Source organism: Doryrhamphus excisus, linkage group LG9, assembly GCF_037039965.1.
Source record: "Doryrhamphus excisus strain RoL-2023G ecotype Guam linkage group LG9, RoL_Dexc_Guam_v1.1, whole genome shotgun sequence".
In the NCBI taxonomy this organism is placed as follows: domain Eukaryota; kingdom Metazoa; phylum Chordata; class Actinopteri; order Syngnathiformes; family Syngnathidae; genus Doryrhamphus; species Doryrhamphus excisus.
The window spans coordinates 19,639,066-19,666,848 of record NC_136365.1 but is presented as its reverse complement, the minus strand read 5'-3'; the positions used below and the strand labels follow the sequence as shown (position 1 = coordinate 19,666,848).

Below are 27,783 nucleotides of genomic sequence, written 5' to 3'. Positions count from 1 at the left end.
TTCAAAGCGTTTCAGTTTTACATTGCATCATCTAGTCATTACTATTATTATTATTAGGACATGTATGAACAGGGAGAACATGCAAACTCCACACAGAGATGGCTGAGCGTGGAATCGACCTAGGGTCTCCTAAGCTGTGAGGTTCCAAGTAAAATTCATTCATTCATTTTCTACCGCTTATCCTCACAAGGGGGGGTGCTGGAGCCTATCCCAGCTATTTTCGGGCGAGAGGCGGGGTACACCCTGGAATGGTGGCCAGCCAATCATAGGGCACATATAGATCTAGACCCAAAGATGGTTCAATTCCCCATTTGAGCTCAAACTACCAATTTACTCATACTTTTATTCTATGTTTTAGCATATTTTCCACAGCATTTCAGCCCAGCTTCAGCTTCCGAGCGACTTGTTTTTCATTCAAAATTTCGATTTTTGTGCCTTTTCAAAGCGTTTCAGTTTTACATTGCATCATCTAGTCATTACTATTATTATTATTAGGACAGGGAGAACATGCAAACTCAACATAGAGATGTCCGAGGGCGCTAACCACTCTAACACGTGCAGCCTTTCTTGATTCATATTACTTTAATTGCTGATCTAAACCTGGAATTTCCTTATTTTATGGAATATTTTATGGAATATTTCACTCTCTAGCTCCTGTCCACCGCCCGGACGGACTAATGGCCCCCACATTCCTAAGAAGCAGGTAAATCTTTGACAGAGGAGGAATCAAGCTCCATATGCTGCTGTAATCCCGCCCAGGTGGTCCTGTCTGCTCCAATTAGAGGACTCGTTAGCTTCTTAGCAGATTACCCTCACGTCGCCCACTCAGGGACTTCAACACAGCATCTGACGCCATCCGTTCCAGGGTCAAACTGTGGCCATGGTAGAAGATTTATTCATCATGCAGGCAGTGTTTTCAGTTGGAAATTCGTACAAGTGTAAAAAGAAGTGAAGCATAGTACAAGTGTATGTCAAAGGAACAGTGGCTGCTAACCAGGAACTCTAAGACCATTTCGGCCAATCAGAGGCCTGAAGAAAGCGAGCCGGTCAAGTCGTCAGGTGATCACAGTGTTCTCCTACCAGACATCGGATCTTCCTCCACCATGTTTCTGAGAGCTTCTTGATCTTGTCTGGAGTCTTCCTCTTCAGGGTGAGTCTCTGCGGGCGCACGTCGCCACCGCTACCGCCGCCGCCATCTTGTGTCTGACGGATGCTGGCCAAAATAGCCGAATCGAACGCCTCCTTCAGGTTCTTCTGGGTCAGCGCCGAGCACTCAGCGAAACCAACGGCGCCCAGCTGCTGGGCCAGCTGCCGGCCTTCCTCCGAGCCAACCGGGCGCTCCTGGTTCTGTGCCAGCTGGATCAGGACCTGGACGTCCTCCTTCAGGTCCAGCTGGGTACCCACAAGGACGAGTGGCGTGCCGGGACAGTGGCGGCGGATTTCGGGCACCCATTTGTGGGTCAGATTGCGGAAGGAAGCGGGTCGGACTACGCTGTAGCACAGCAGAAAGACGTCTGCGTTTCGGTAGCAGAGAGGGCGGAGTCGATCCAGCTCATCCTGAAACATGGAGGACAAACTGCATCAGGATGGTAGATTTGGGATCTGTTCCGTTTACATTGCTGACAAACTGGATCCAATCTGGATCGAAACCTTTAACATGGAAATGTAGCCGGCAAAGTGCTAGCCAAACAACACACAAAGTACCTACAAAGTAAGCTCCCTGTTGCATACAAACAAATATTTACATGCAAAACCCATGCCAAAAAAGCCAAACGCCGCAAGGCATGCTGGGTATTTTTCTTTGTCGCATTTTGCTGGATTGCAAAATAATGAGGAGGTCGACGGAGAAGTAAAGAAGGCGTTAACATACCCTTGATATCCAATATTTACATGCGAAACCCATGCCAAAAAAAACCCAAACGCCGCAAGGCATGCTGGGTATTTTTCTTTGTCGCATTTTGCTAGATTGCAAAATATTGAGGAAGTCGACAGAAAAGTAAAGAAGGAGTTAACATACTCTTGATATCCAATATTTACATGCGAAACCCGTGCCAAAAAAAAACAAACGCCGCAAGGCATGCTGGGTATTTTTCTTTGTCGCATTTTGCTGGATTGCAAAATAATGAGGAGGTCGACGGAGAAGTAAAGAAGGCATTAACATACTCTTGATATCCAATATTTATATACAAAACCCATGCCAAAAAAAACAAATGCCGCAAGGCATGCTGGGTACTTTTTTTTGTCGCATTTTGCTGGATTGCAAAATAATGAGGAGGTCGACGGAGAAGTAAAGAAGGCGTTAACATACTCTTGATATCCAATATTTACATGCGAAACCCATGCCAAAAAAAAACAAACGCCGCAAGGCATGCTGGGTATTTTTCTTTTGTCGCATTTTGCTGGATTGCAAAATATTGAGGAGGTCGACGGAGAAGCAAAGAAGGAGTTAATATACTCTTGATATCCAATGTCATTGTTCATAGTTCTTATTATTGCTGCAGCTGGACTACCCAGCATGCCTTGCGGGCATTCGGAAAGAACAGTTTTAAGTTAAGTGTTGTGTTTATTACTCAAGTATGCCGTCACGTGATGCCACATTCCTTATGACTTACATTGATCGCTCCGTCATCCACTCCCCATTTCTATCGAGAGCAGACAGACAAACAAAAAACATCCCATCATGATGACATCCTGTCATGCTCGACACCCCCGTACGATTGCTGGATTGCTTTACTTGACTTTACTTTTTATTTTATTTTATTTTATTTTATTTTATTTTATTTTATTTTATTTTATTTTATTTTATTTTATTTTATTTTATTTTATTTTATTTTATTAAAAGAAAAATAGCCTGGAGCCACAAAACATAGTATGTTTAAAACAACATTGGAGTAGGCTATTTTTCTTTTTAAAAAATAAAATAAAATTAAATAAAATTAAAAAAATTAAATAAAATTAAATTAAATTAAATTAAATTAAATAAAATTAAATAAAATTAAATAAAATTAAATAAAATTAAAAAATTATTATTATTATTATTATTATTATTATTATTATTATTATTATTATTATTATTATGGCGAATGCACAAAACAGATGAGTTCCATCATTGCAGCCTACCTGTGAAGTTGTCAAAGGCTGTGGGCACATACCGTGCCGGGTATCCATTGGTGGTGTAGCTGACCACCAGGCTGGTCTTGCCCACCGCGCCGTCCCCGACCAGGACACAGTTGACCCTGCGTTCCGGGACGGGACCGGAGCGGCGCCGCTTCAGGGCCAGTGGGAAGTCACGGCTGCTCTTGTGATGGCGAGGCGGCGAGGAAACGTTGGCGGTGGCCACTGAAGAGCGGCGGCAGGGCTTGTGGCCGCTGACGTCCGGGGGAAGCATGGCTGCAGGGGAAGAAGAGGACAGCGGGAGAGTGCGAGCATCCTCACCGCGAGGGGGGGGGGGGGGTGGAGCCAAACGCTGCCAAGATAAGGAGCTTATTGGGGGGGGGCGCCCACAAAGCAAAGCTCTCCAAAGTGAAAGGATAAAGATGTTGCTCTAGAATAGTCATTTCTATGTTGCAGCCAATCACTGACCTCTGACCTCTGACCTCTGACCTCTCTGCGGTGCATGTAGAACATGTAGACCTGGACCTTGGACAACATCAAATTCACCATTCACCATCCTGTCACATAGAGGATCTTTGACTTCCCCAACAAAACAGCAGAGCACTCTTGTCATATAGATGATCTTTGACGGGTGTATTTGCAGAATATCATTTAATATACTGCAGCGCCACCACCCTGTCATATAGAGGATCTTTGACTTCCCCAACAAAACAGCAGAGCACTCTTGTCATATAGATGATCTTTGACGGGTGTATTTGCAGAATATCATTTAATATACTGTAGCGTCACCATCCTGTCACATAGAGGATCTTTGACTTCCGCAACAAAACAGCACAGCACTCTTGTCATATAGATGATCTTTGACGGGTGTATTTGCAGAATATCATTTAATATACTGCAGCGCCACCATCCTGTCACATAGAGGATCTTTGACTTCCCCAAAACAGCACAGCACTCTTGTCATATAGATGATCTTTGACGGGTGTATTTGCAGAATATCATTTAATATACTGCAGCGCCACCATCCTGTCACATAGAGGATCTTTGACTTCCCCAAAACAGCACAGCACTCTTGTCATATAGATGATCTTTGACGGGTGTATTTGCAAAATATCATTTAATATACTGCAGCGCCACCATCCTGTCACGTAGAGGATCTTTGACTTCCCCAACAAAACAGCAGAGCACTCTTGTCATTTAGAGGATCTCTGAAGGGTATATTTGCAGAATATTATTTAATATACTGTAGCGCCACCATCCTGTCACATAGAGGATCTTTGACTTCCCCAACAAAACAGCAGAGCACTCTCGTCATATAGATGATCTTTGACGGGTGTATTTGCAGAATATCATTTAATATACTGCAGCGCCACCATCCTGTCACATAGAGGATCTTTGAGTTCCCCAACAAAACAGCAGACAAAACAGCAGAGCACTCTTGTCATATAGAGGATCTTTGACAGGTGTATTTGCAGAATATCATTTAATATACTGCAGCGCCACCATCCTGTCACATAGAGGATCTTTGACTTCCCCAACAAAACAGCAGAGCACTCTTGTCATCTATTTGCAGAATATCATTTAATATACTGTAGCGCCACCATCCTGTCACATAGAGGATCTTTGACTTCCCTAAAACAGCAGAGCACTCTTGTCATATAGAGGATCTTTGACAGTCAGTCCTTAAAACAACTCTCTTCTTATATAGAAAAACTTGATTGGTGTTTTTCCTGCACATCGGGAGCCATGTATGGCGTATCGTATCCCTGAGATGCCCAGTTCGATTCCCAATACTTGATGTGGCCCAGCCTCACCCACCCAGCTGCCCCTTGGAGTTTGAGACCCCTAATATAAAGGATCTTTGACTGGCATTTATGCACTACATCCTTAAAAACATCCTTGTCATACAACTGACACTGCAAACAGTGTAGCAACTGTTTGTCGCCCCCTTGTGGCTCTGTCGTGCCAAGCATTCTTGCACAAGCTGTGCAGATATTAGAAACAACATACTGTACACAGCAGGTACACTTTACCATGACAATAATACTCACTTTTGATTGACACTGTCATATAACAATAGCTTAAAAGACAACATTTTTGGGATACATTATTCAAGTTTTATCGACAAAAAAGTTTCCCATACTTCAGGAACATTTTGTATGTATTATATGACCGCGTGTGGACGAGAAACCAAAATGTATAGACTTGATAGCTTGATAAAGCCTTTATGATGGACACAGTTTGACCCTGGAACAGATTATTTACACTTACATATGAGATGGGTGCGTGCAGACATCGAATTAGAATCTTTGGGCCTCCTTTAGGACCTTGCAGACCGGGCAAACACATTAACTCAATTTAGAGATTGGGATTAAGGACCAAGGACCCCCCCCCCCCCCCAATTCCACCAGCCTTTCCTCTTCCCCTCATCTCTCTTTTTGATGGGATCAGCTGAGAGACACTCTCCTCTCCATCCCTCCCTCCCTCAGCTCGGCTCGGCTCGGCTCTCCCTGGGGGGACGGCGGCGCTCGGCCTCTATAGTTATGGTGGGGGGCCATCTGTCAGCGTGTGCATTCACGCAGCCACCAGAAGGCCGCAACATGTGCGGATTTAAATGGAGAACCCAACTTTCCCAGGACACACAGGCCTGACCCCGGCAGCCGCTGCAACACCCCCCCACCCCCCACCCCCCCAAACCCCGGCACACACTCCTCCTGAAACACCCCATCCCTTCTTCCTGCGTCCCACGACCATAAGCGCCACCATCCAGTGGACCCCGCCCACCTGCCTGCCACACCCTCCAGCATGAAGAAATACTGTCTGCGTGTCAATCAGAGCTCTCTTGAGGTGGGGTGGGGGGGGGGTTGGGGTGATGGGTGGGAAAGCGATGCAAAATCAGCTGATTGGTAAAACTGATTGTGGAAGCATCAGTGTGTGTGTGTGGGGGGGGGGTCTAACAGGATTGGTCTTGTCTCGGGGCCCGCTGGGAGGACAATGGAAGCGGCGGGCGTGGTGGTGGCGGTGGTGGGGGAGGGGGGGTATTGGGGGGCGAGTGTCACACACACTTTTGCTTTGTGGCTCGGTCAACAGGCGTGTGCCACGGGTGTCGTCTCGCTGGCCCCCCACCCCCAAATCGCCTGCTGTCCGAGCCGCCATGAGAAGCGGGGGCCCCGGGGCCTTTAATGAGGGCCATGCTGCTTCTTATCAAAGATGGACAAGCCGTCATTACAATCATCATTAGGCGCAGCACAATGGAGCACGCCGCTATCTCCCTGGATGGGAAAAATTACACCAACTGGGGGGGGGGGTCCGATGGACATGTATACATTTTGTAATTCTAACATTATTTTGCTAATAAATAACTGTATCTATAGTATTGATATAGTATTATGTCAATTAATACTGATTATCCAATACAGTACATAATATACAATATATATTTATTTTGACAGTTAAGTCATATATAATAGTTTTCAATCTACAGTACTAACAAATTAACTAATAATTCCAGATTATTGGGATATTTTTATAGTCATAATGATGTACTTCCATGTTTCCACGCAGGGGGTGCTGGAGCCTATCCCAGCTGTCTTCGGGCGAGAGGCGGGGTACGCCCTGTACTGGTGGCCAGCCAATCATAGGGCACATATAGACAAACAGCCATTTATCGGGCGAGCCAGCCAATCACGGCACATATAGACAAACAACCATTTTCGGGCGAGCCAGCCAATCACAGGGCACATATAGACAAACAACCATTTTTCGGGCGAGCCAGCCAATCACGGCACATATAGACAAACAACCATTTTTCGGGCAAGCCAGCCAATCACAGCCAATCACAGGGCACATATAGACAAACAACCATTTTTCGGGCGAGCCAGCCGATCACAGGGCACATATAGACAAACAACAATTTTTCGGGCGAGCCAGCCAATCACAGGGCACATATAGACAAACAACCATTTTTTGGGCAAGCCAGCCAATCATAGGGCACATATAGACAAACAACCATTTTTTGGGCGAGCCAGCCAATCATAGGGCACATATAGACAAACAACTATTTTTCGGGCGAGCCAGCCAATCACAGGGCACATATAGACAAACAACCATTTTTTGGGCAAGCCAGCCAATCACAGGGCACATATAGACAAACAACTATTTTTCGGGCGAGCCAGCCAATCACAGGGCACATATAGACAAACAACTATTTTTCGGGCGAGCCAGCCAATCACAGGGCACATATAGACAAACAACCATTTTTGGGCAAGCCAGCCAATCACAGCCAATCATAGGGCACATATAGACAAACAACCATTCTTCGGGCGAGCCAGCCAATCACAGGGCACATATAGACAAACAACCATTATTCGGGTGAGCAAGCCAATCACAGGGCACATATAGACAAACAACCATTTTTCGGGTGAGCCAGCCAAACAACCATTCACACTCACATTCATACCTATGGACAATTTGGAGTCGCCAATTAATTAACCTAGCATGTTTTTGGAATGTGGGAGGAAACCGGAGTACCCGGAGAAAACCCACGCATGCACGGGGAGAACATGCAAACTCCACACATAGATGGCCGAGGGTGGAATTGAACCCGGGTCTCCTCGCTGTGAGGTCTGCGCGCTAACCACATGACCGTTGTGCAGCCCGTTAACTTTGCAATATTCATGTAATAATGCCTGAATATAATACAGAAAACTTTTCTTTTTGCCATATTTATCTGCATGTTTACAAACTGCAGGCCACAAAAAGCCCCCGGGCCAGACTTTGGAGACCACTGTGTACCCTGCTCTCATGAGGTTTGTACTTTACGTGGTCATATGTAAACAAACACGTGATGTCAAAACCAGCTCCCAAGATGGACGATGGAAGTGGTCTCCTCCATGCTGAAGGCCTGAGAGACAAACTAAAGGCAGGTGCCTGCGACCGCGGGATGGGGGCGAGGGGGAATGGGGGGTCGTGGTCCCAGTCACCCTGCTCATCATTAAAGTCCTTCCAAAAAAGGTGTTGTTGCTCCGCCGTCCTTCTCAGAGTTCTTTTTAATGTTGTGGATGGCCTGTGGCCCCTGGCCGCAGGGAGCATTGTCACGGTGCTGAAGGTGGAGGGGTTGAATGGGGGCGGGGGGGGGGGGGCGGCGGATGACGCTGCAGCGGCAGCAGCTGGCAGCCCAGCTTGCGGGGGCCATCTCGTCACAATGGAGAGCCTTCCCCTGGGGGCCAGTGATTTAGGACAGGGCTCTCTGGATGGAGAAGAGGACAGAGGACACTGGCACCCTCCCTCCCACCCTCCATCTCTAAAGCCTCCCTGCTGGTTCCTTTGCTCGACCCCCCCCACGCCCCCCCCAGCACCACCACCTCACACCCACCCTTGCATCTCCTTCCTCCTCAACGCCTCCCTACCCTCTTCCCACCGTGGATAAGCTCTCTCCTGGGACGAGGACAGCATTCCTGAGGTGTAGCCCACTAAGGCTGGCTGGACACAATGAGGCGTGGGGGCGTGGGGGCGGGGGGGACAACAGGTGCGTGTGGATCCTCTGTCCTGCAGTGGCAGCTGAGAGATAGGGACGAAGGGCTATTATGGCGCTGGCCTAGCGATGGGCTGTTGCAGGGCTTTTCAAGTGTAACCTGGTCTCGTCGAAGCCCCTCTTTCATCCTAGCTAGCACCTGCCGGGACCCCTGCCCCCCGTGCAACCGCTCCTCCAAACCGCCACTTATCCTAAAACTGTATTCAAGACCAAAAGAACTTTAGCCGGCTTCAGAACTTCAGGGCCTGAGCCATGCGGGCAGCCACCTCTGGTAGCCGCCCCCACCCGGGGCTCCCCCACTCTGAAGTGAGCAGTCGTACAGCAGATTGTGATAGAAGCGCTGACAATGCATCCAAGATGGCGCCTGTCCTGGGGGGATAGGCTGTATTTGGTTACTGCATCCCTGACCCCCCCCCCCTCACCAAAACCATTGTGGTCCTGCTTTTGGCTCCCATGGAAGCTTGAAAGGCTGCGGGGGTGGGTTTGTGGGGGGGCACGCAGGTGTGTGCATCTGTTCAATTCTGGGCAGATGCGCTCGGTGGAGCGAGAGAGGGAGAGAGGGGGGCGGGACTTCCTGCACTGACTCATCATTCATTTAGCTCCAAATTAGACTGAAGATGAATGAGCTGCATTAACAATTATGTCACATGACCTAAGTGTTATGATAAATATGTTTTTATATGATGTCATTATTATTTTATTATTGTTACAGTCCTTCATATATGTGCAGCCTGTGTTCTATAACTGTATTTTTCATAATAAATAATAAATTCATAATAAGTAATATAAATGGCCCCAGGGCCACACATTGGACACCCCTGTCCTTGGTTAAATAGGGTAGGCTAGAGACATGACGTCATCAGATGTTGTTACTGTGTTTGTTGTTGCTGTGCTGTGTGTCACCCCTGCGTGTTTTCCTAAACAGTGGCACGCGACTGGCCGCGTCCCCCCCCCACCCACCCTGGAGTAACCGCCCACACTCCCCCCTCCGCAACACGCGCGCAGCACACACACGTACACTTACGCGTCCCTGGGCCCCCCCCACGTAATGACTGCAGCATCTTCCCACCATCAATTTGAGTGGATGGAGGAGAGTGGCAGCCGAATATGCAAATGAGGAGCGGGACCCTGGGGAGAGACCCGGAAGTGGTCCACAGTATGATGATATTTGATGAAAAAGGAAATATGGAGACCGCTTATTCGTGTTATTTTGGATCAAGACCCCCCCCCCCGGAAAAAAAAACAGAATGACATCATTACTGGACGCGTGTATCGATACTTCCTGTGACGTATAATCGATCAGTAGCGTCATTCTCTCTCTCTCTCTTTCTATCTCGACCACACACTTTTAACCCCCGCCCCCCTCCCCTCTCATCACCGCTTCATATGATCGATATCGTGTGATGGGCGCCGTGTTTACGTTCCCACGAGTGACCATGTGGTGTCTCCTCTTCGGGGACCGGCTTCTGCCCCCCCACACCCCCAACACCACCACCACTACTACCACCATATGGCCCCTGAGGGCCCATACCGTTACAGCTCCTTTAACATGCTTCCAGTCGGCAGCCCGGTGGACACTAGAGCATAGAGACGGCCTGCAGGCACCGGGGGAGGGGGGACATGGAGGAGGGAGTGGGGTATAAACGTGTGTGTGTGTGTGAGTGTGTGTGGGGGGGCGGCAGATGGCTTGTAAGGGTCTATCCGCGTCTGAAGGCGTGTCGTGGTCCTTCATTGAACACCCCCCCACCCTCCCACCCTTCTACCCCCCTCCCTCCTGCATTCTCAATCAATGGAACTGAAAGCACAGAATGCATGAATGCACCATCTTACTGGTCCCAGACAGAACCAGAACAGTTCTACTTCTTTCAGCACCCTGTTAACTTTTTCTTGAACTTTCACTTCTTTACTTAGCATAGCATCAGAGCTAACGTCCACAAGTGATGTCATCACGGAGAAGAAAAAGAAGAAGAAGATTCAAGAAGTGCGGCTCGACTCAGAGTTCTGAATCAGTGATGCTTACACGAAATGCCCACATGAATGTTCACTGTGATATGGACTCACTTGTGTTGCCAGATAGTTACACAATACTGGCCGTGTGCGGGATGCACAGTGGTTGTGTGGTTAGCGCGCAGACCTCACAGCTAGGAGACTCGGGTTCAATTCCATCCTCGGCCATCTCTGTGTGGAGTTTGTATGTTCTCCCCCGTGCATGCGTGGGTTTTCTCCGGGTACTCCGGTTTCCTCCCATATTCCAAAAAAAAAACATGCTAAGTTAATTAGCGACTCCGAATTGTCCATAGGTATGAATGTGAGTGTGAATGGTTGTTTGTCTATATGTGCCCTGTGATTGGCTGGCCACTAGTCCAGGGTGTACCCCGCCTCTCTCTCGCCCGAAGACAGCTGGGCGCAAAACTTGCCATGCACATGATTCGTGTGGAGTCACCAAACCAGAACAGAAGTAACATTAGCTAAAATATGTATGTTTTGGGCTGCACGGTGGACAAGTGGTTAGCGCGCAGACCTCGCAGCTAGGAGACCTGAGTTCAATTCCACTCTCGGCCATCTCTGTGTGGAGTTTGCATGTTCTCCCCGTGCATGCGTGGGTTTCCTCCCAGATTCCAAAAACATGCTAGGTTAATTAGCGACTCCAAATTGTCCATAGGTATGAATGTGAGTGTGAATGGTTGTTTGTCTATATGTGCCCTGTGATTGGCTGGCCACCAGTCCAGGATGTACCCCGCCTGAAAACAGCTGGGGTAGGCTCCAGCATGAATGAATGAACGGCTTGCTACACACAGTACAAGCTGTACACTGGCTACTCTAAAGTATGCCTGACTTTACTTTCTATTGTATTTCCTCTTGCATTCTTTCCTTATGGAGTTGTGCATAAAAGATCAGTGTTACAACAAGTCATCGTGTGAAAAGACAACTGGGTGGGTGGGTGTTTTTTTTGGGGGGGGTCTTCACATTGAATGTAGTGATGTGACGTAAGAATTGAAGCACAGCGGCTTTATCCGAATGGATGTGCACGTGCCAGATGTGGGCATGCAAGTTGAAGGGAGGGGTGCAAGAAGTTTTTGTGAGGGGGGGGTTTGGTGGGGTGAGGGGGGGACAGGGAGGCGCGCACACGCTGTTGTTGAGGGAAGAGCAGGTGCGAGCTGAATTACCATACAGCTGAGGGGGAGGGGGGAGTGTGTAGTGAGGGGGTGGTGGGGTGGGGGGGGGGGTCCTCCTTGGCTGCACACACAATGGCACAAGTTCCCCCTCATGTTGGCCACGAGAGCGACTCTCCATTACCCCCCCCCCTTCCAAAACACACACACACACACTATGTTGAGCTTGTTGTTGCAGAAAGAGAGTAGGATGAAGGCAGGAGGCGTCCTTTAGCTCCCAACTTTGCCAAGGAATGTTTTTGAGGAGATTCCAAGCAGGACGTTGTTGCCATAGTGAGGAGCAGCTCCTGGGGAGAAGATGAAGTACAAGAAGAAGATGATCCAAAGTTTATTAATTCACAAGGGTCGCGGGGGGGTGCTGGAGCCTATCCCAGCTGTCTTCTTTGGGTGAGAGGCGGGGTACACACTGGACTGGTGGCTAGCCAATCACAGGGCACATATAGACAAACAACCATTCACACTCACATTCATACCTATGGACAATTTGGAGTCGCTAATTAACCTAGCATGTTTTTGGAATGTGGGAGGAAACCCACTAATGCACGGGGAGAACATGCAAACTCCACACAGAGATGGCCGAGGGTGGAATTGAACTCAGGACTCCTAGCTGTGAGGTCTGCGCGCTAACCACTCGACCACCGTGCAGCCCAAAACATACATTCATTCATTCATTCATTTTCTACCACTTTTTTCTCACGAGGGTCGCGGGGGTGCTGGAGCCTATCCCAGCTGTCTTCCTGGACTGGTGGCCAGCCAATCACAGGGCACATGTAGACAAACAACCATTCACACTCACATTCATACCTATGGACAATTTGACCAATTAATCTAGCATGTTTTTGGAATGTGGGAGGAAACCGGAGTACCCGGAGAAAACCCACGCATGCACGGGGAGAACATGCAAACTCGAGGGTGGAATTGAACCCTGGTCTCCCTGCTGTGAGGTCTGCACGCTAACCACTAGAGCGCCGTGCCGCCCCCAAAACATACATATTTTAGCTAATGTTACTTCTGTTCTGGTTTGGTGACTCCACACGAATCATGTGCATGGCAAGTTTTGCGCTCATCTGAAACGCCTTTTTTTCGGATTTCACTTTTAACTTGACTTAAGGATGATTATACGGATGACGCGGACGGCACCGTCAGACGCTGCTACGAGTTCATTCAATCATTCATTTTCTTACCGCTTATCCACCGTGCAGCCCCAAAGTTTATTCCAAGCTATATTTAAATGTTTCAGTTTTGTTTTAGGAGATTTTTTCAGGACTTTGGGTGGCCAGGGGCCCCTCAAGCCCATTAGACGCGGCCCAGAAGCATGAAGAAGCAAAACTGCCCCAAGCCGACCTTCTTAAAAACCACATATCCTCCTCGATGGCATCGTATGAATCGGAACGGTTACAGCTCTGATCTCGATTCCTCGATTCTGATTCCTACATGATCAATTCCGATGCTTTTTAGAGGCAGGGTCATAAACTTATAAACTCATAAACTTGTACAAGTTTATGAATTGTCTATGAGCTGTGTGTCTTGGGCTCTTAATTTGAAGGCAGGAAGTGCATTGTGTGCGTTGCAGCTGGAGTTCCCGTTTGTTATTTCCATCAGGACTCCCGGGTAACATTGGCATAGTTTGACTTCCAGATTCCTAGAGGAAGTCCGACATGGAGCATCTGGAGGTGTCGTGAACCCTACCTTGCGTCATTGTTAAGTTAAGTTAAGTTGCAACAATTTCGGCAAATACGGCATCAAAAATAGGAATAAAAATTTCAACATTTGAAGGAGAGTCGGAATGTTAGCCGGTTCCCATCGATACCCAACCCGATATTTGATGTCAAGCATTCTTACTCGGTTAAGGAATGATGGCTTTTCAGAGCAGCACTACCTGGTGTTGGCAGTAAAAAGTACAAGAACAATCATTTACCGCTATTTTTATTCACGTCAGAATCTACAACAGAGGTGAGCAAACTATGGCCCGGGGGCCACATGTGGCCCACAAAGCGTACAGCTGGATAATTCATAATGCCGCCTACAGAGAACATACTAACTCCTTATTTCTAAAATCACAAATACTTCAACTTGCTTAAATTAAATTAAATTAAATTAAATTAAATTAAATTAAATTAAATTAAATTAAATTAAATTAAATTAAATTAAATATTTTAATAATACATTTTAATGAATAATAATAAAAATAATAAAAATAATAAAATTAATAAAAAAAAAAAATTAAATTATATTAGGAAAGCAGGAAGTGAACAAATGTAACAGTTACTGATTGTAAAAGTACCAGATGGAGGGGTAGGATTTAATAAGCTTTGCTTCTTCCTACTCCTCTTGGACATGTGGAACTGTGAACTGATTACGTGATGCATTCAAGTGTAATCTGATGCATGTTCAAATGAAATAAAACCATTACCATGACCAACTGTGGGCAGAATCGTCCGCTAGATGATGATGAGGAGGAAAAGAGGTCTATTATGTGAGAGTTTTTGCTTTCTGCTAGGTTTGAATCAAACATGTGAAGATGAAGCCCATGAAGATGCCGCCTGGCACAAGAAGAACTTCATGTTCTCCTCAAGGCCGAGTTATGAGCTCCTAAAAAGTCACTTTAGGGGTCCTGAAACTGAAGGAATGAAAGTTGCATTTTGTTCCACGCACTGTGGACTTCATGTGGAGGACGAGGAGGCTCCTTGCATTGTGGGGGCCAGATTGGGAGGAGGAGAACGAGGAGGAGGAGGAGGGTTCATTTGCATGTTATTACCATAGCATGTGTCTGGCCATATATAACCGGCTGCAGGCGGCCCCTGGGCCGGAGACACGACTGACTAGAGGGTGGAAGACGCAGGGACCAGGAGGAGGGAAAAAAAAAAAGTGGGGCAAGAAGAGGGGAGCATGTTGGACCAGTGACACACGCGTCTTCTCCCCACGCAGCTAAAAACAAAAGGAGACGATCTTTGTTTGGGATTATAACGGAATTGGACCACTTTTTTTATGATTTAGAATCTCCCGCCACGCAGGCGCAAGAGCTTCTTCTGAGGACAAAGTTTGGGATTTACTTCTCTGTGTCTCTCTTTTTTTTTTTTTTTGGGAGGAGGGGGGGACATGAGAGTCAGAAGTGAATGAGGTGCTCCGTGCATCTTCCTCACAGGGACTGAAGAAGAGGAGGAGGAGGCACCGTGAGGACTTTGAATTTTTATTTATTTTTTTAATTTATGATGTATTTATTGAAGATGCTGCTGAGTCTGGCTGTGGCGTCCATGTTGTTGTGTCAGGTAAGACACACACACACACATAAACACACACACAATGAGACGCAATCGAACCTAAGCCCCCCCCCCCCCTCCTCTCCTCTCAGGGTTTCTGCTCCGGGGTGTTCGAACTCAAACTACAGGAGTTCCTCAACAAGAAGGGCGTTCAGGGCAACAAGAACTGCTGCGGAAGGGGGGCCCCCGGTTCCTCTTTCCAGCAATGCGAGTGTAAGACCTTCTTCCGGGTGTGCCTCAAGCACTACCAGCCTAACGCGTCCCCGGAACCACCCTGCACGTACGGCGGCGCCGTGACGCCCGTGCTGGGCTCCAACTCCTTCCAGGTTCCGGACGTCATCCCGGAGAACTCCTTCAGCAACCCCATCAGGATCAACTTCGGCTTCACATGGCCGGTAAGTGTGTTTGTGGGATGGCGAGGGAGGCGCTTTGTGGAGTGGATTTGACGCCCACTCACCCACCCTCCCTCCCCCACTATAGGCTTGATGTTATCTCCTAATGTGGAGACCACCTGCCTCACCAAGCCACTTGTCTCCCTCAGGGGACCTTCTCGCTCATCATCGAAGCCCTGCACACGGACAACAATGACGATCTCTCCACAGGTAGATCCACCCACTCCAGTATTTACACAGTCCACTTTGAAACCTTCAACTCATTCCGTGGGTATTTTAATAGAGAACCCGGACCGCGTGATCAGCACCATGACCACGCAGAGGCACCTCACAGTAGGGGAGGACTGGTCCCAAGATCTTCACACAGCGGGAAGAACCGAGCTCAAGTACTCGTATCGGTTCGTGTGCGACGAGCACTACTACGGGGACGGTTGCTCGGTCTTCTGCCGACCAAGAGACGATGCTTTCGGGCACTTCACCTGCGGGGAGCGGGGGGAGATCGTGTGTGATGCCGGATGGAAGGGACAGTACTGCACGGAGCGTGAGTAACATTGTGTTCTTAATGTTGTCTCAGTACGATATGAGTGCGCCATTTTAGGCATGGGGGGGACCACTTTGCAACCCCCCCTCACACACACACACACAACCCCCATTCGAAACACAGAGAGGCACACTTGATTTATTCTAAGGAAAGTTTTAAGGGAATAATCATGTCACGCGTGCCATAAATTGCCACGCTGCCTTGTGATTGGCTGCAGGGGGAGGGTGCGGTGGGGCCCTGGCTTTGATTGGTGGAGGCGAAAGGGGGGTGGGGTTATTGTTTGAAGTGGGCAGCTGCCAGGAGAGAGGAGACAATGGAGCAGCTGTCCCCCCACTGGCAACACACCCGCCAGCTGTCCACTCTTATCTGGACCAGAGTGTGTGTGTGGAAAAGGGGAATAAAAGAGTTCTGACCCGCAGCGAAGAAAAAAAAAAGACAGTGGCTGGGGGTGGGGGGTGTGGGGGGGTCGAGGGGGTCAATGACACACACTTCTTTGTTCATTCATTCATTTTCTACCGCTTTTCCTCACGAGGGTCACGGGGGTGCTGGAGCCTATCCCAGCTGTCTTTGGGCCGAGAGGCGGGTATACACTCTGGACTGGTGGTCAGTCAATCACAGGGCACATATAGACAAACAACCATTCACACTCACATTTATACCTATGGACAATTTGGAGTCGCTAATTAACCTAGCATGTTTTTGGAATGTGGGTGGAAACCGGAATACCTGGAGAAAACCCACACATGCACGGGGAAAACATGCAAATTCCATACAGAGATGGCCGAGGGTGGAATTGAACTCGGGTATCCTAGCTGTGAGGCCTGCGTGGTAACCACTTGGCCGGAAAATAAGACATTCATTCATTCATTTTCTACCGCTTATCGTCACAAGGGTCACGGGGGTGCTGGAGCCTATCCCAGCTGTCTTCGGGCCGAGAGGCGGGGTACACCCTGGACTGGTGGCCAGCCAATCACAGGGCACATATAGACAAACAACCATTCACACTCACATTCATACCTATGGACAATTTGGAGTCGCTAATTAACCTAGCATGTTTTTGGAATGTGGGAGGAAACCGGAGTACCCGGGGAAAACCCACGGGGAGAACATGCAAACTCCACACAGAGATGGCCGAGGGTGGAATTGAACCCTGGTCAACTAGCTGTGAGGTCTGCACGCTAACCACTCTACCACCGTGCCGCCCATACACTTCTTTGTATGAAAGTTAAAAAAAAGTAGCATAGTCATTCCAACAGCACCGCCCTCCACTCTGGACTGGTGGCCAGCCAATCACAGGGCACATATAGACAAACAACCATTCACACTCACATTCATACCTATGGACAATTTGGAGTCGCTAATTAACCTAGCATGTTTTTGGAATGTGGGAGGAAACCGGAGTACCCGGAGAAAACCCACGCATGCACGGGGAGAACATGCAAACTCCACACAGAGATGGCCGAGGGTGGAATTGAACCCTGGTCTCCTAGCTGTTAGGTCTAACCACTAGACCACCGTGCCGCCCATACACTTCTTTGTATGAAAGTAAAAAAAAAAGTAGCATAGTGATTCCAACATCACCACCCTCCATTTTGTTGTTTTAAGATTCCATTTATTAATTTCAAATATTCCTAAATATCCGTCTTATTTTACTTTATCTCCACGCAGCAATCTGCCTACCAGGCTGCGATGACGAGCACGGCTTCTGCGAGAAACCCGGCGAGTGCAAGTAAGTTCATCTCATCTCAGGTATACAATCGTTGATGACGCAATTTTACCTGGGTCCTCTCATTGGTTTTCCGAAGGTGCCGCGTAGGATTCAAGGGACGCTACTGCGATGAGTGCATCCGCTATCCCGGCTGCCTCCACGGAACCTGCCAGCAGCCCTGGCAGTGCAACTGTCAAGAAGGCTGGGGGGGGCTCTTCTGCAACCAAGGTGAGCGAGCGAGATCGTACCTAAGAAGTTTAAACAAAAACACCTTAGCAGGTTAGCGCATGTCAAAGCAACAGGTGGTGGAACAAAATCACTAATTGTAAAATCAGCCAATCAGACGCTGGAAGAGAGTCACCTGCGGAATACACCCTGGACTGGTGGTGGTGAATTTCTAAGAAGTAGTATTCCTTCTTTATAAATTGAGCATTTTTGTAGTTTAAATACAGAAAACCTGTTTACAACCTTCTAAATCAGAGTTCTGCAGACATGAAATAGCACCCCTATAGTCACCTAAACACTTGTTAAGATATTTATTCATTCATTTTCTACTTCTTATTCTCACCACGGTCGCGGGTGAGACTTCATGCAAGAGGCAAGGTACACTCTGGACTGGTGGCCAGCCAATCACAGGGCACATATAGACAAACAACCATTCACACTCACATTCATACCTATGGGCAATTTGGAGTCGCTAATTAACTTAGCATGTTTTTTTTTGGAATGTGGGAGGAAACTGGAGTACCCGGAGAAAACCCACGCATGTACAGGGAGAACATGCAAACTCCACACAGAGATGGCTGAGAGTGGAATTGAACCCTGGTCTCCTAGCTGTGAGGTCTAACCACTCGACCGCCGTGCCGCCTAAAAATAATCATAATAAATACATTTTTAAAAACACATTTTTAAAAGTATATAACTTCTGGGGTTGCATGGCGCCCGAGTGGTTAGCGTGCAGACCCGGGTTCAATTCCACCCTCGGTCATCTCTGTGTGGAATTTGCATTTTCTCCCCGTGCATGCGTGGGTTTTCTCCGGGTACTCCGGTTTCCTCCCACATTCCAAAAAAAAACCATGCTAGGTTAATTAGCGACTCCAAATTGTCCATAGGTATGAATGTGAGTGTGAATGGTTGTTTGTCTATATGTGCCCTGTGATTGGCTGGCCACCAGTCCAGGGTGTACCTTGCCTCTCGTATGAAGTCTCGCCCATGACCCTGGTGAGAATAAGCGGTAGAAAATGAATGAATTAATGTTTAGGTGACTATAGGGGTGCTATTTCATGTCTGCAGAACTCTGATTTAGAAGGTTTTAAACAGGTTTTCTATATTCAAATTACAAAAATGCTCAATTTATAAAAAAGGAATACTACTTCTTAGAAATTCACCACCACCACCAGTCCAGGGTGTACCCCGCCTCTCGCTCAAAAACAGCTGGGATAGGCTCCAGCATGGATTTGATCTTTGTCAATCCAGCTGTCTGGACAATCGGGTCAAGATTAGCGTTAGCAGTTGTTCCAGTATGCTAATCCCCATGTGTCCGCGTGTGCAGACCTCAACTACTGTACTCACCACAAGCCGTGCATGAATGGAGCCACTTGTAGCAACACGGGCCAGGGCAGCTACACCTGTTCCTGCAGACCCGGCTTCACTGGCGCCAGCTGTGAAGTCCAAGTCAACGAATGCGCCGGGAACCCGTGCCGAAACGGCGGGAGCTGCACCGTAAGTCCGCTTCAAGTCTTCTCAAATAAGAGCCAAAACGATGACGCTCCGTCTGGTGTCTTTTCACAGGACCTGGAGAACACCTACACCTGTACGTGTCCTCACGGTTTCTATGGCAACAACTGCGAACTGAGTGCCATGACGTGCGCCGACGGTCCGTGTTCCAATGGCGGCCGTTGCAGCGACAACCCAGACGGCGGTTACTTCTGTCAGTGCCCCACCGGATACGCTGGATTCAATTGCGAGAAGAAGATCGACCACTGCACCTCCGGTCCCTGTTCCAACGGTGCGGGTGTCAGCTTCCAGGGTTCTTTCAGGACCAGTTCTAAAACCAGATTTTCCGTTCACAGGTGCTCGCTGTGTGGACTTGGTGAACTCGTACCTGTGCCAGTGTCCGGACGGTTTCACGGGTATGAACTGCGACCACGCCGGCGACGAATGCTCGTTATACCCCTGCCAGAACGGCGGAACTTGCCAGGAAGGAATCAACGGCTACACCTGCACATGTCCGCCCGGATACACGGGCCAGAACTGCAGCTCACCCATCAGCCGCTGCGAACACAATCCATGCCACAATGGCGCAACGTGCCACGAAAGGAACAATCGTTACGTATGCGCTTGCGTTCCGGGCTACGGCGGCCGGAATTGCCAGTTCTTGCTTCCAGAACACGCCGCCATACGTGGTTCCGAAGTACCTTGGATGGCCGTGGGGTCCGGCGTCGCGTTGGTGTTACTGCTGCTAGCCGGATGCGCCGTATTAGTCGGGTTCTTCCGATCCAAATCACAACGCGGCGATCCAGTCGAAGTTGTCGGCGACGGCGAGACGATTAACAACATCACTAACAACTGTCAACGCAGCGATCGAGACCTGGCGATCACCGCGGCGCCGACGCCGGCGGTCAAAAACATCAACAAGAAGATGGACTTGTGCGGTAGCGACCCGGATGAGGGAACGTCCCCCGATAGGAGGAGCTACAAAACTCGGCAACCGCTATCCGACTGCAACCTTGTGCACGAAGTCAACTACGAGCAAGCCGCCAAGGAAGCCATCTTGGAAGCGGCCTGCGAGGACAAGTGCCATTCCTTGGACTCCTTTGAGTTTGAGGAGAAACACAGCAAGCGTTTAAAATGGTAGCGACAAATAAAAAAAAAAAAAACGTAAACGTGATTAAACGGCTAAAGCTAACGTTTTTTCTTCTTTTCCAAAAACAGCGATGCATCGGAAAAGAATATCCCAGAAACGTCCGCATGTGCGGACAACAAGTACAAATCTGTGTTTGTCATGTCGGAGGAGAAGGACGAATGTATAATTGCAACTGAGGTGAGGTGTTTAAATATAAACACGCTTTACGGTAACCACGGTAACGGCGACAATAACGATGTTTTCTGTGTCCGCAGGTGTAAAACGGGGCCGACGACGGGCTCTGCTCATTTTTTTGCTCTTTGGGAGAGTTTTTATGCTCCCGGATGAGATGCTGCTCTAACGTCGGTCTGGGGGGGGGGGTGTCCCGCCTGGAGACTGCTGCTGATACCTGAGACCTTTAACTGATATTCAGACTGAGCTGGTTCTCGACTGGAAACTCGGCCTGTGGGATAGGAACTGGGCGGGGTGAGAAGAAAAATGTAACGTTTACGGTTAAACGTAAACTGACACTTAGCTTTCTGTTCTGCCTCTTGTCGGGAATTGTGGGTAAAAAAAAAAAAAAAAAAAAATTAATTGAAATATTAAGAGACGGGGCGGCACGGTGGTCTAGTGGTTAGCACGCAGACCTCACAGCTAGGAGACCAGAGTTCAATTCCTGCCTCGGTGATCTCTGTGTGGAGTTTGCATGTTCTCCCCGTGCATGCGTGGGTTTTCTCCGGGTATTCCGGTTTCCTCCCACATTCCAAAAAACATGCTAGGTTAATTGGCGACTCCAAATTGTCCATAGGTATGAATGTGAGTGTGAATGGTTGTTTGTCTATATGTGCCCTGTGATTGGCTGGCCACCAGTCCAGGGTGTACCCCGCCTCTCGCCCAAGGAAAAAGTGGTAGAAAATGAATGAATGAATGAAAAAAAAAAAAATTGAAATATTAGGGAGGTGGCACGGTGGTCTAGTGGTTAGCATGTAGACCTCACAGCTAGGAGACCAGAGTTCAATTCCACTCTCGGGCTATCTTCTGTGTGGAGTTTGCATGTTCTCCCCGTGCATGCATGGGTTTTCTCCGGGTACTCCGGTTTTTCCTCCCACATTCCAAAAACATGCTAGGTTAATTAGCGACTCCAAATTGTCCATAGGTATGAATTTGAGTGTGAATGGTTGTTTGTCTTGTTATGTGCCCTGTGATTGCCTGGCGACCAGTCCAGGGTGTACCCCGCCTCTCGCCCAAAAGACAGCTGGGATAGGCTCCAGCACCCCCGGTAGAAAATGAATGAATAATTAATTAATTAAGGGACGTTGAAATATAAACGCGCAACGCGAAGCTACGATGTTTGTTTTTTTTTTGTTGCAACATTTGCACCCAGGCCTTTTTCTCGATCGTAGGCGCCGTGGCGGAGCGCAGGAACCGCATCAAACGGCGGATGTTTGGCCATACTGGCCTGTTTTTTCAACGTACGTAAATAAATGTGCTTGCTCTATGAACTGAAGTCCTCCAAACCGGCCCGACATAGTATTGTTTTTTTGTATACGTTCCCTTACTTTTTGACGCTTTTTATACAGATTTTTTGTAAAAAAAAAAAAAAAAAAAAAAAAAAAAATTAAGATTTAAAACTATGGTTTAATTTAAGTTAATTTAAGTTAATTTGTGTTATTCTTATTTTGTCTTGTATATTTGTGACGTTATTTAATTTCTTTCTTTATGGACGATATTTTGCAAAGGCACTTCAGGTCAGTGGGACGTTTGTTTTGTGAAAGTAAAAAAAAAAAAAAAAAAAGTTATTTAAGAGGGATTGTACTGTACATTGCATTGTTCTACGACCGCTTCCTGTACGCTTTGTCGATGAAGGAGTTAGCCGAGACTATTTTTCCAAATAAAAGATGCTAAACATGAACGCAGACACTTGTTGTTTGTCCGTCTGTAACGCACGCAAAGTCAATCGGGAACATCTGTTGTCTTCGCGCCTGGGCCCCAATGGCGGTGCTTTCAATGGCGGCGCTCTGTGGACTTTTGAAAGTGTCTCCCTGGAGACGCAAAGGGTGGGGGGGCAGGGGGAGGGGTCTGTGGATGTCTATTCAAATAAAACAATACCCTTCCCTCTGTTGCTGTTACCGCTTAAAAAGCGTACTGAAAAGTCGTATGTGTAAATAGTGAAAATATTTTTTTCCTTCTGAGATATGACTTTCACTCATGTTTCCGTGTTAAAAACTGAAAAAAACTCAGGAGTCCCGAATGCAGCACCCCCAAACCCCAACCAGGCAGGCCCCCCGGTTCTGCCGCTTAATTGCCCCACAAAGACGCTTCATTGTGCTCCGACACAAATGTCTGTAAATCATCATCAGCCTCGGAGCGCCGCACAATGGATACGCTGACAATGGGCCACACAAAAGGCCACCCTTTGGGACAGGGCGTGCTCGTCCCTCGGCATGCTGGGAAAAAAAAGGGCACAGGCGACAGATGTTGTCCACCGGCAGACGCCCGCTGGACAAAGTTCTCAAAAGAATTGCAGCGATTGTAGCGGTTCTTTGTTGCCGCAAATGTTGGAACCGAAGGACTTTCCTGCGAGATTTGACATTTTTATTTGTATTTGGGGCTGCACGGTGGTCTAGTGGTTAGCACGCAGACCTGAGTTCAATCCCACCCTCGGGATTGAGAGTGGAATTGAATGCGGGTCTCCTTGCTGTGAGGTCTGCGCACTAACCACTCGGTCGCCATGCAGCCCCAGAAGTTATATACTTAAAAAAAATTTGTTTTTAAAAATGTATTTATTATGATTATTTTTAGGCGGCACGGCGGTCGAGTGGTTAGACCTCACAGCTAGGAGACCAGGGTTCAATTCCACCCTCGGCCATCTCTGTGTGGAGTTTGCATGTTCTCCCCGTGCATGCGTGGGTTTTCTCCGGGTACTCCGGTTTCCTCCCACATTCCAAAAACATGCTAGGTTAATTAGCGACTCCAAATTGTCCATAGGTATGAATGTGAGTGTGAATGGTTGTTTGTCTATATGTGCCCTGTGATTGGCTGGCCACCACTCCAGGGTGTACACCGCCTCTCGCCCGAAGAAGACAGCTGGGAGGAGAAGCAGTAGAAAATGAATGCGAGGGCTTTAGCGTTAAAATAGGTATTTCCCATGACTTCCATTGTTAGCTAGCTTATATTAACTCGTTTTCTTGCACTGGAATGCACAGACAATGGGAAAGAAATGTGTGTTCATGTTTCACATAAGGATTGCGAATGATGGGCAAAATTCACCCCCAAAAATTGAATAAATACATAAGATTTAAAAAATAAATAAATTAATAAATAAATGAAACACGGCTGCACGGCGGTCTAGTGGTTAGTGCGCATACCTCACAGCAAGGTGACCCGAGTTCAATCCCACCCTCGGCCATCTCTGTGTGGAGTTTGCATGTTCTACCCAGGTTTTCTCCGGGTACTCCGGTTTCCTCCCACATTCCAAAAACATGCTAGGTTAATTAGCGACTCCAAATTGTCCATAGGTATGAATGTGAGTGTGAATGGTTGTTTGTCTATATGTGCCCTGTGATTGGCTGGCCACCAGTCCAGGGTCTACCCCGCCTCTCGCTCGAAGACAGCTGGGATAGGCTCCAGCACCAGGAAAAGCGGTAGAAAATGAATGAATGAATGAATGTTTCTTCTTGCTTAGATTTTAGTGAGAAGCATCCCCAAAGCAGAATATTCCCAACTCCATGTTTGACAGTAGGGATGGTGTTTTTCGGATCACAGTCCCATTTCTCTGCCTCCAAACATGTCCCTAGTAATTGTTGCCTGGGTCTACCCTACCAGGTAAAAACTGTCATGGAGTTCCATAGCAATGGCAGTTTAATAATCTTGTATTTCTTTCAAATTCCGATTTTCCAGTTGGTGGTTTTGTGATCCATTCCGGCCTTGTGCAGGTGGCTCGCTAACCGATTTGGCATGTTCTCCCGGGTATACCGGGTTCCTCGCGCAACTGATGAAAAAAGGAAGCAGTGACCGTTCAGTCATAGAAGATGTTTAATAAGAGAAGGAAATCTTTGAAATCACTTTTTTTTTTCTTTTTAAATTCAATTCATTTCATCAACTACAACATCTACGTCCTCGGAAAAAAAGTTAAAATCATGCCTTGGAGCCTTTGTCGTACATAAAAGATGAGCTTTGTTTGTTTTTTTTGTTAACTTTTCTTTTTTTTTAAAGGATGACAAGTAGAATGGTTTATAAAACTTGTTGTGACGCATTGTGGGAGAATATTTCCCGTAGAAAACATCCCAGAAGAAGAAGAAGAAGAAGAGGAGGAGGAACATAAAAAGGCATCACACAGTACGTCACAAAGCGCTGACATGTTACAGTACTGTACATGGGTCCTTGAATGCACCACAAGCACTTTGCTGCTGAGAAGAAATGATAGCAACATTGTGGAGTGGCCGAGCAGAGCAGAGCAGAGCAGAGCGCTGTGTGTTGGCAAAATGAGGTAAATATGTCCAGAAGTAGAACAGAAAACACAAAAACAACAATTATTACAACAACAACAACAATAATAACAACAACAACAACAACAACAAAATGAGCACCAGAGGTTTGGCGTTCAAAGTTGACATTTAGCTTATCGGTGACCAGGAAGTGTGCACTCCTTGTCCGTCAACTTTTAAAATCAAAAAGCACTTTGCCACATTTTTCAAAATAAAAGGGGACATTTGATGTCAATTTTTTTTATAGTGAAGTCACTATGAGAGCTTTTTTTTGTTTTTGGAGAATAGGAAAATAAATCTTCTTAAAGTGATTCTTCGCATGACTGCAATCCTCCATCCAACAAGGAAGGCCACCTTGGAGGTGCGCCAAGGGCAAAAAATAAAATAAAAAAAATAACCAAAAAAAACTAAAAAGAAGCCAAATACTTCAAAGGTGGAGGGGTGGGGGGTTTAAGTCTAGTTCTAAGAAAAGGGGATGTGCAAACTGAACTGTGCATAGAGATCAAATTGCAATAAATATTAATGTGATAATTCAATATTATCACTATTTTGACTTGGTCAAAACTCTTAGGGGTGATTGTACATTTTCATGATTTAGTTCAAAAACATTTTTTTTTTTAGTGCTGTGAGGTTTTAGAATTCATAATATAATATGAGCCCCAAAAAAAAAAAAAAAATTCATTAAAAAAAATCACTGATTTGTCTTCCACCGTTTACTTCCTCTCAATGGCTCTTTCACGTTAAAAGCATTTTTTTTTTTAAAGTTCTGCATCACAGAGCGACAAAGAACAAAGTGAGCGCTACTGCCATGTACAGTATTCCGTTTCTTTTTTTAAACTTGAGTATGAAACTTTTCAAATGTAAACTGATCTGTCATAGCTTTTGTTTTGTTATTATTATTATTATTATTTTTTTTTATAACTGTTGGAGCTTCAAATATGACACAAAAAAGCCTGTCTTTGGACCACCGAGGTAATCATAGGTGTGTGCGTGTGTGTAAAATAAGCTTGAAATGTTTCCCAAACATTTCGTATTTGGAGTCCGTCCTGTTTCGAGGTATTTGTTCGCGGCCCGCTTGGGAGAGAGAGAGAGAGAAAGAGAGAGAAAGAGAGAGAGAATAGGGGTAGGGGGGGGCGCTTTTAGAAACCAACATGTCTGATGTATGAAGCTGAATTTTTATTTCACGCCGCCGCCGACGTGCCGCCGCCTCCTCCTCCCTCCCTCGCCAAGGGACCACTTCCTGTCTGGTTTCACACAGTAAAGACCCTCTTTGTCCTTCTTCACAGTCAACTCACGTCTGGCCCTCAAAAGGGAATGACTTGCTGGATTGAAAACCATGTGATCGACCGTACGTGTAAATTCCGGTATGGCACTTGAAGGGCACACATTGAATGTGGCCGTGTAGGAACTCGGTATTTCTACGATATCGAGAAGATTAATGCGAAGTGCGGCGCATGTTTTTCCATTCGCGTGAATGTGCATGGTGTGTTGCATAAAGATGTGAAAATTGCTGAAAACAAGGCGTTGTGGTGAGATTCGCAGATGAAAATAACGCTTTTAATAAGTCCATCTGCGTTCTTGAACACCATGAATACATTCTTGTGTGTGTGTGTGTGTGTCCATCGTTTTGCCGTGCTGTTACCCCATGGGGGTGTAAGCATATGGACATTAATAATACGTATATAATCGTTGTACAAAACGCAAAGTCGACCCTGTCAGTAACTTTCCAGTAGCTAGCAGTTGACACAGAAGGTCCATATTTGCTACTAGATTGTGTCGCTCTGCCAGAACACCGGTTTATTTCTCGAACTATCGTTTTTTTTAACCCTTAGATGCATAAGTGGGTCAAAAATGACCCCCGTCAGGTTGTTTTCTTGAAATATCTTCGTAATTAAAAATTGTTATTATTTCATATTCCAGGTATTCCTCAGAAAACATGTTTTTTTTTAACTTACTTTTTATACAGTTGAAGAAATTTTTGTTTTTGTGTTACTACCCCAACCTTCCATAAGTGGGTCAAAAATGACCCGGTCAGGTTGTTTTCTTGAAATATTTTCCTAATAAAAAAATTTTATTATTTCATATTCCAGGTATTCCTCAAAAAACATGTTTTTTTTTTAACTTACCTTTTATACATTTTAAGAAATTTTTGTTTTTGTGTTACTACCCCAACCTTCCATGTAAAATATAATATGCAGTAGGGCGGCACGGTGGTCTAGTGGTTAGCGCGCAGACCTCACAGCTAGGAGACCCAGGTTCAATTCCACCCTCGGCCATCTCTGTGTGGATTTTTCTCCGGGTACTATATACTCCGGTTTCCTCCCACATTCCAAAAACATGCTAGGTTAATTAGCGACTCCAAATTGTCCATAGGTATGAATGTGAGTGTGAATGGTTGTTTGTCTATATGTGCCCTGTGATTGGCACGCCCAAAGACAGCTGGGATAGGCTCCAGCAACCCCCGCGAGGAAAAGCGGTAGAAAATGAATGAATGATATGCAGTATAGATATTACACCTGTCTGAGATACTGTCAATCTGGAATACTATGCTATAGCATTGGCATAGGCAAGTATGCTATAGCATTATTCCTAACCAAAATGGAAAAAATGGCTTAAAAACACATTCTAATATGGAAGATATGTATATGTAGGGTCCAGTCACTCATGCATCTAAGGGTTAAACAGCTGAGGATGTTTGTAGTCTAGTGGGTGAAATGTTATTAATTGGCA

At 46.7% G+C, this 27,783-nt stretch overlaps 1 protein-coding gene, 1 long non-coding RNA gene and 1 pseudogene across 3 annotated transcripts; 1 reads left to right on the top strand and 2 right to left on the bottom strand.

Moving 5' to 3' along the window:
- Positions 1-93: 93 nt before the first annotated feature.
- Positions 94-3,651, bottom strand: LOC131140679 (cell division control protein 42 homolog; annotated as a pseudogene). The gene is made up of 4 exons (XR_013628095.1): positions 3,597-3,651; positions 3,095-3,390; positions 2,613-2,642; positions 94-1,557 (listed from the first exon to the last, which is right to left on the bottom strand). The product of XR_013628095.1 is annotated as a cell division control protein 42 homolog (transcript).
- An 11,262-nt stretch (positions 3,652-14,913) lies between these two features.
- dla (deltaA) lies at positions 14,914-22,477 on the top strand. Its single transcript, XM_058046462.2, has 11 exons — positions 14,914-15,089; positions 15,173-15,475; positions 15,622-15,682; positions 15,756-16,013; positions 17,682-17,742; positions 17,819-17,949; positions 19,274-19,443; positions 19,513-19,729; positions 19,794-20,574; positions 20,656-20,764; positions 20,842-22,477. The coding sequence occupies exons 1-11, from the start codon at positions 15,030-15,032 to the stop codon at positions 20,845-20,847; spliced, it is 2,157 nt and encodes a 718-aa protein (XP_057902445.2). The 5' UTR covers positions 14,914-15,029; the 3' UTR covers positions 20,848-22,477.
- A 2,106-nt stretch (positions 22,478-24,583) lies between these two features.
- Positions 24,584-27,685, bottom strand: LOC144899831 (uncharacterized). Its single transcript, XR_013628147.1, has 2 exons — positions 27,176-27,685; positions 24,584-27,003 (listed from the first exon to the last, which is right to left on the bottom strand). It is a non-coding gene; the product is annotated as an uncharacterized LOC144899831 (long non-coding RNA).
- Between the last annotated feature and the right edge of the window lie 98 nt (positions 27,686-27,783).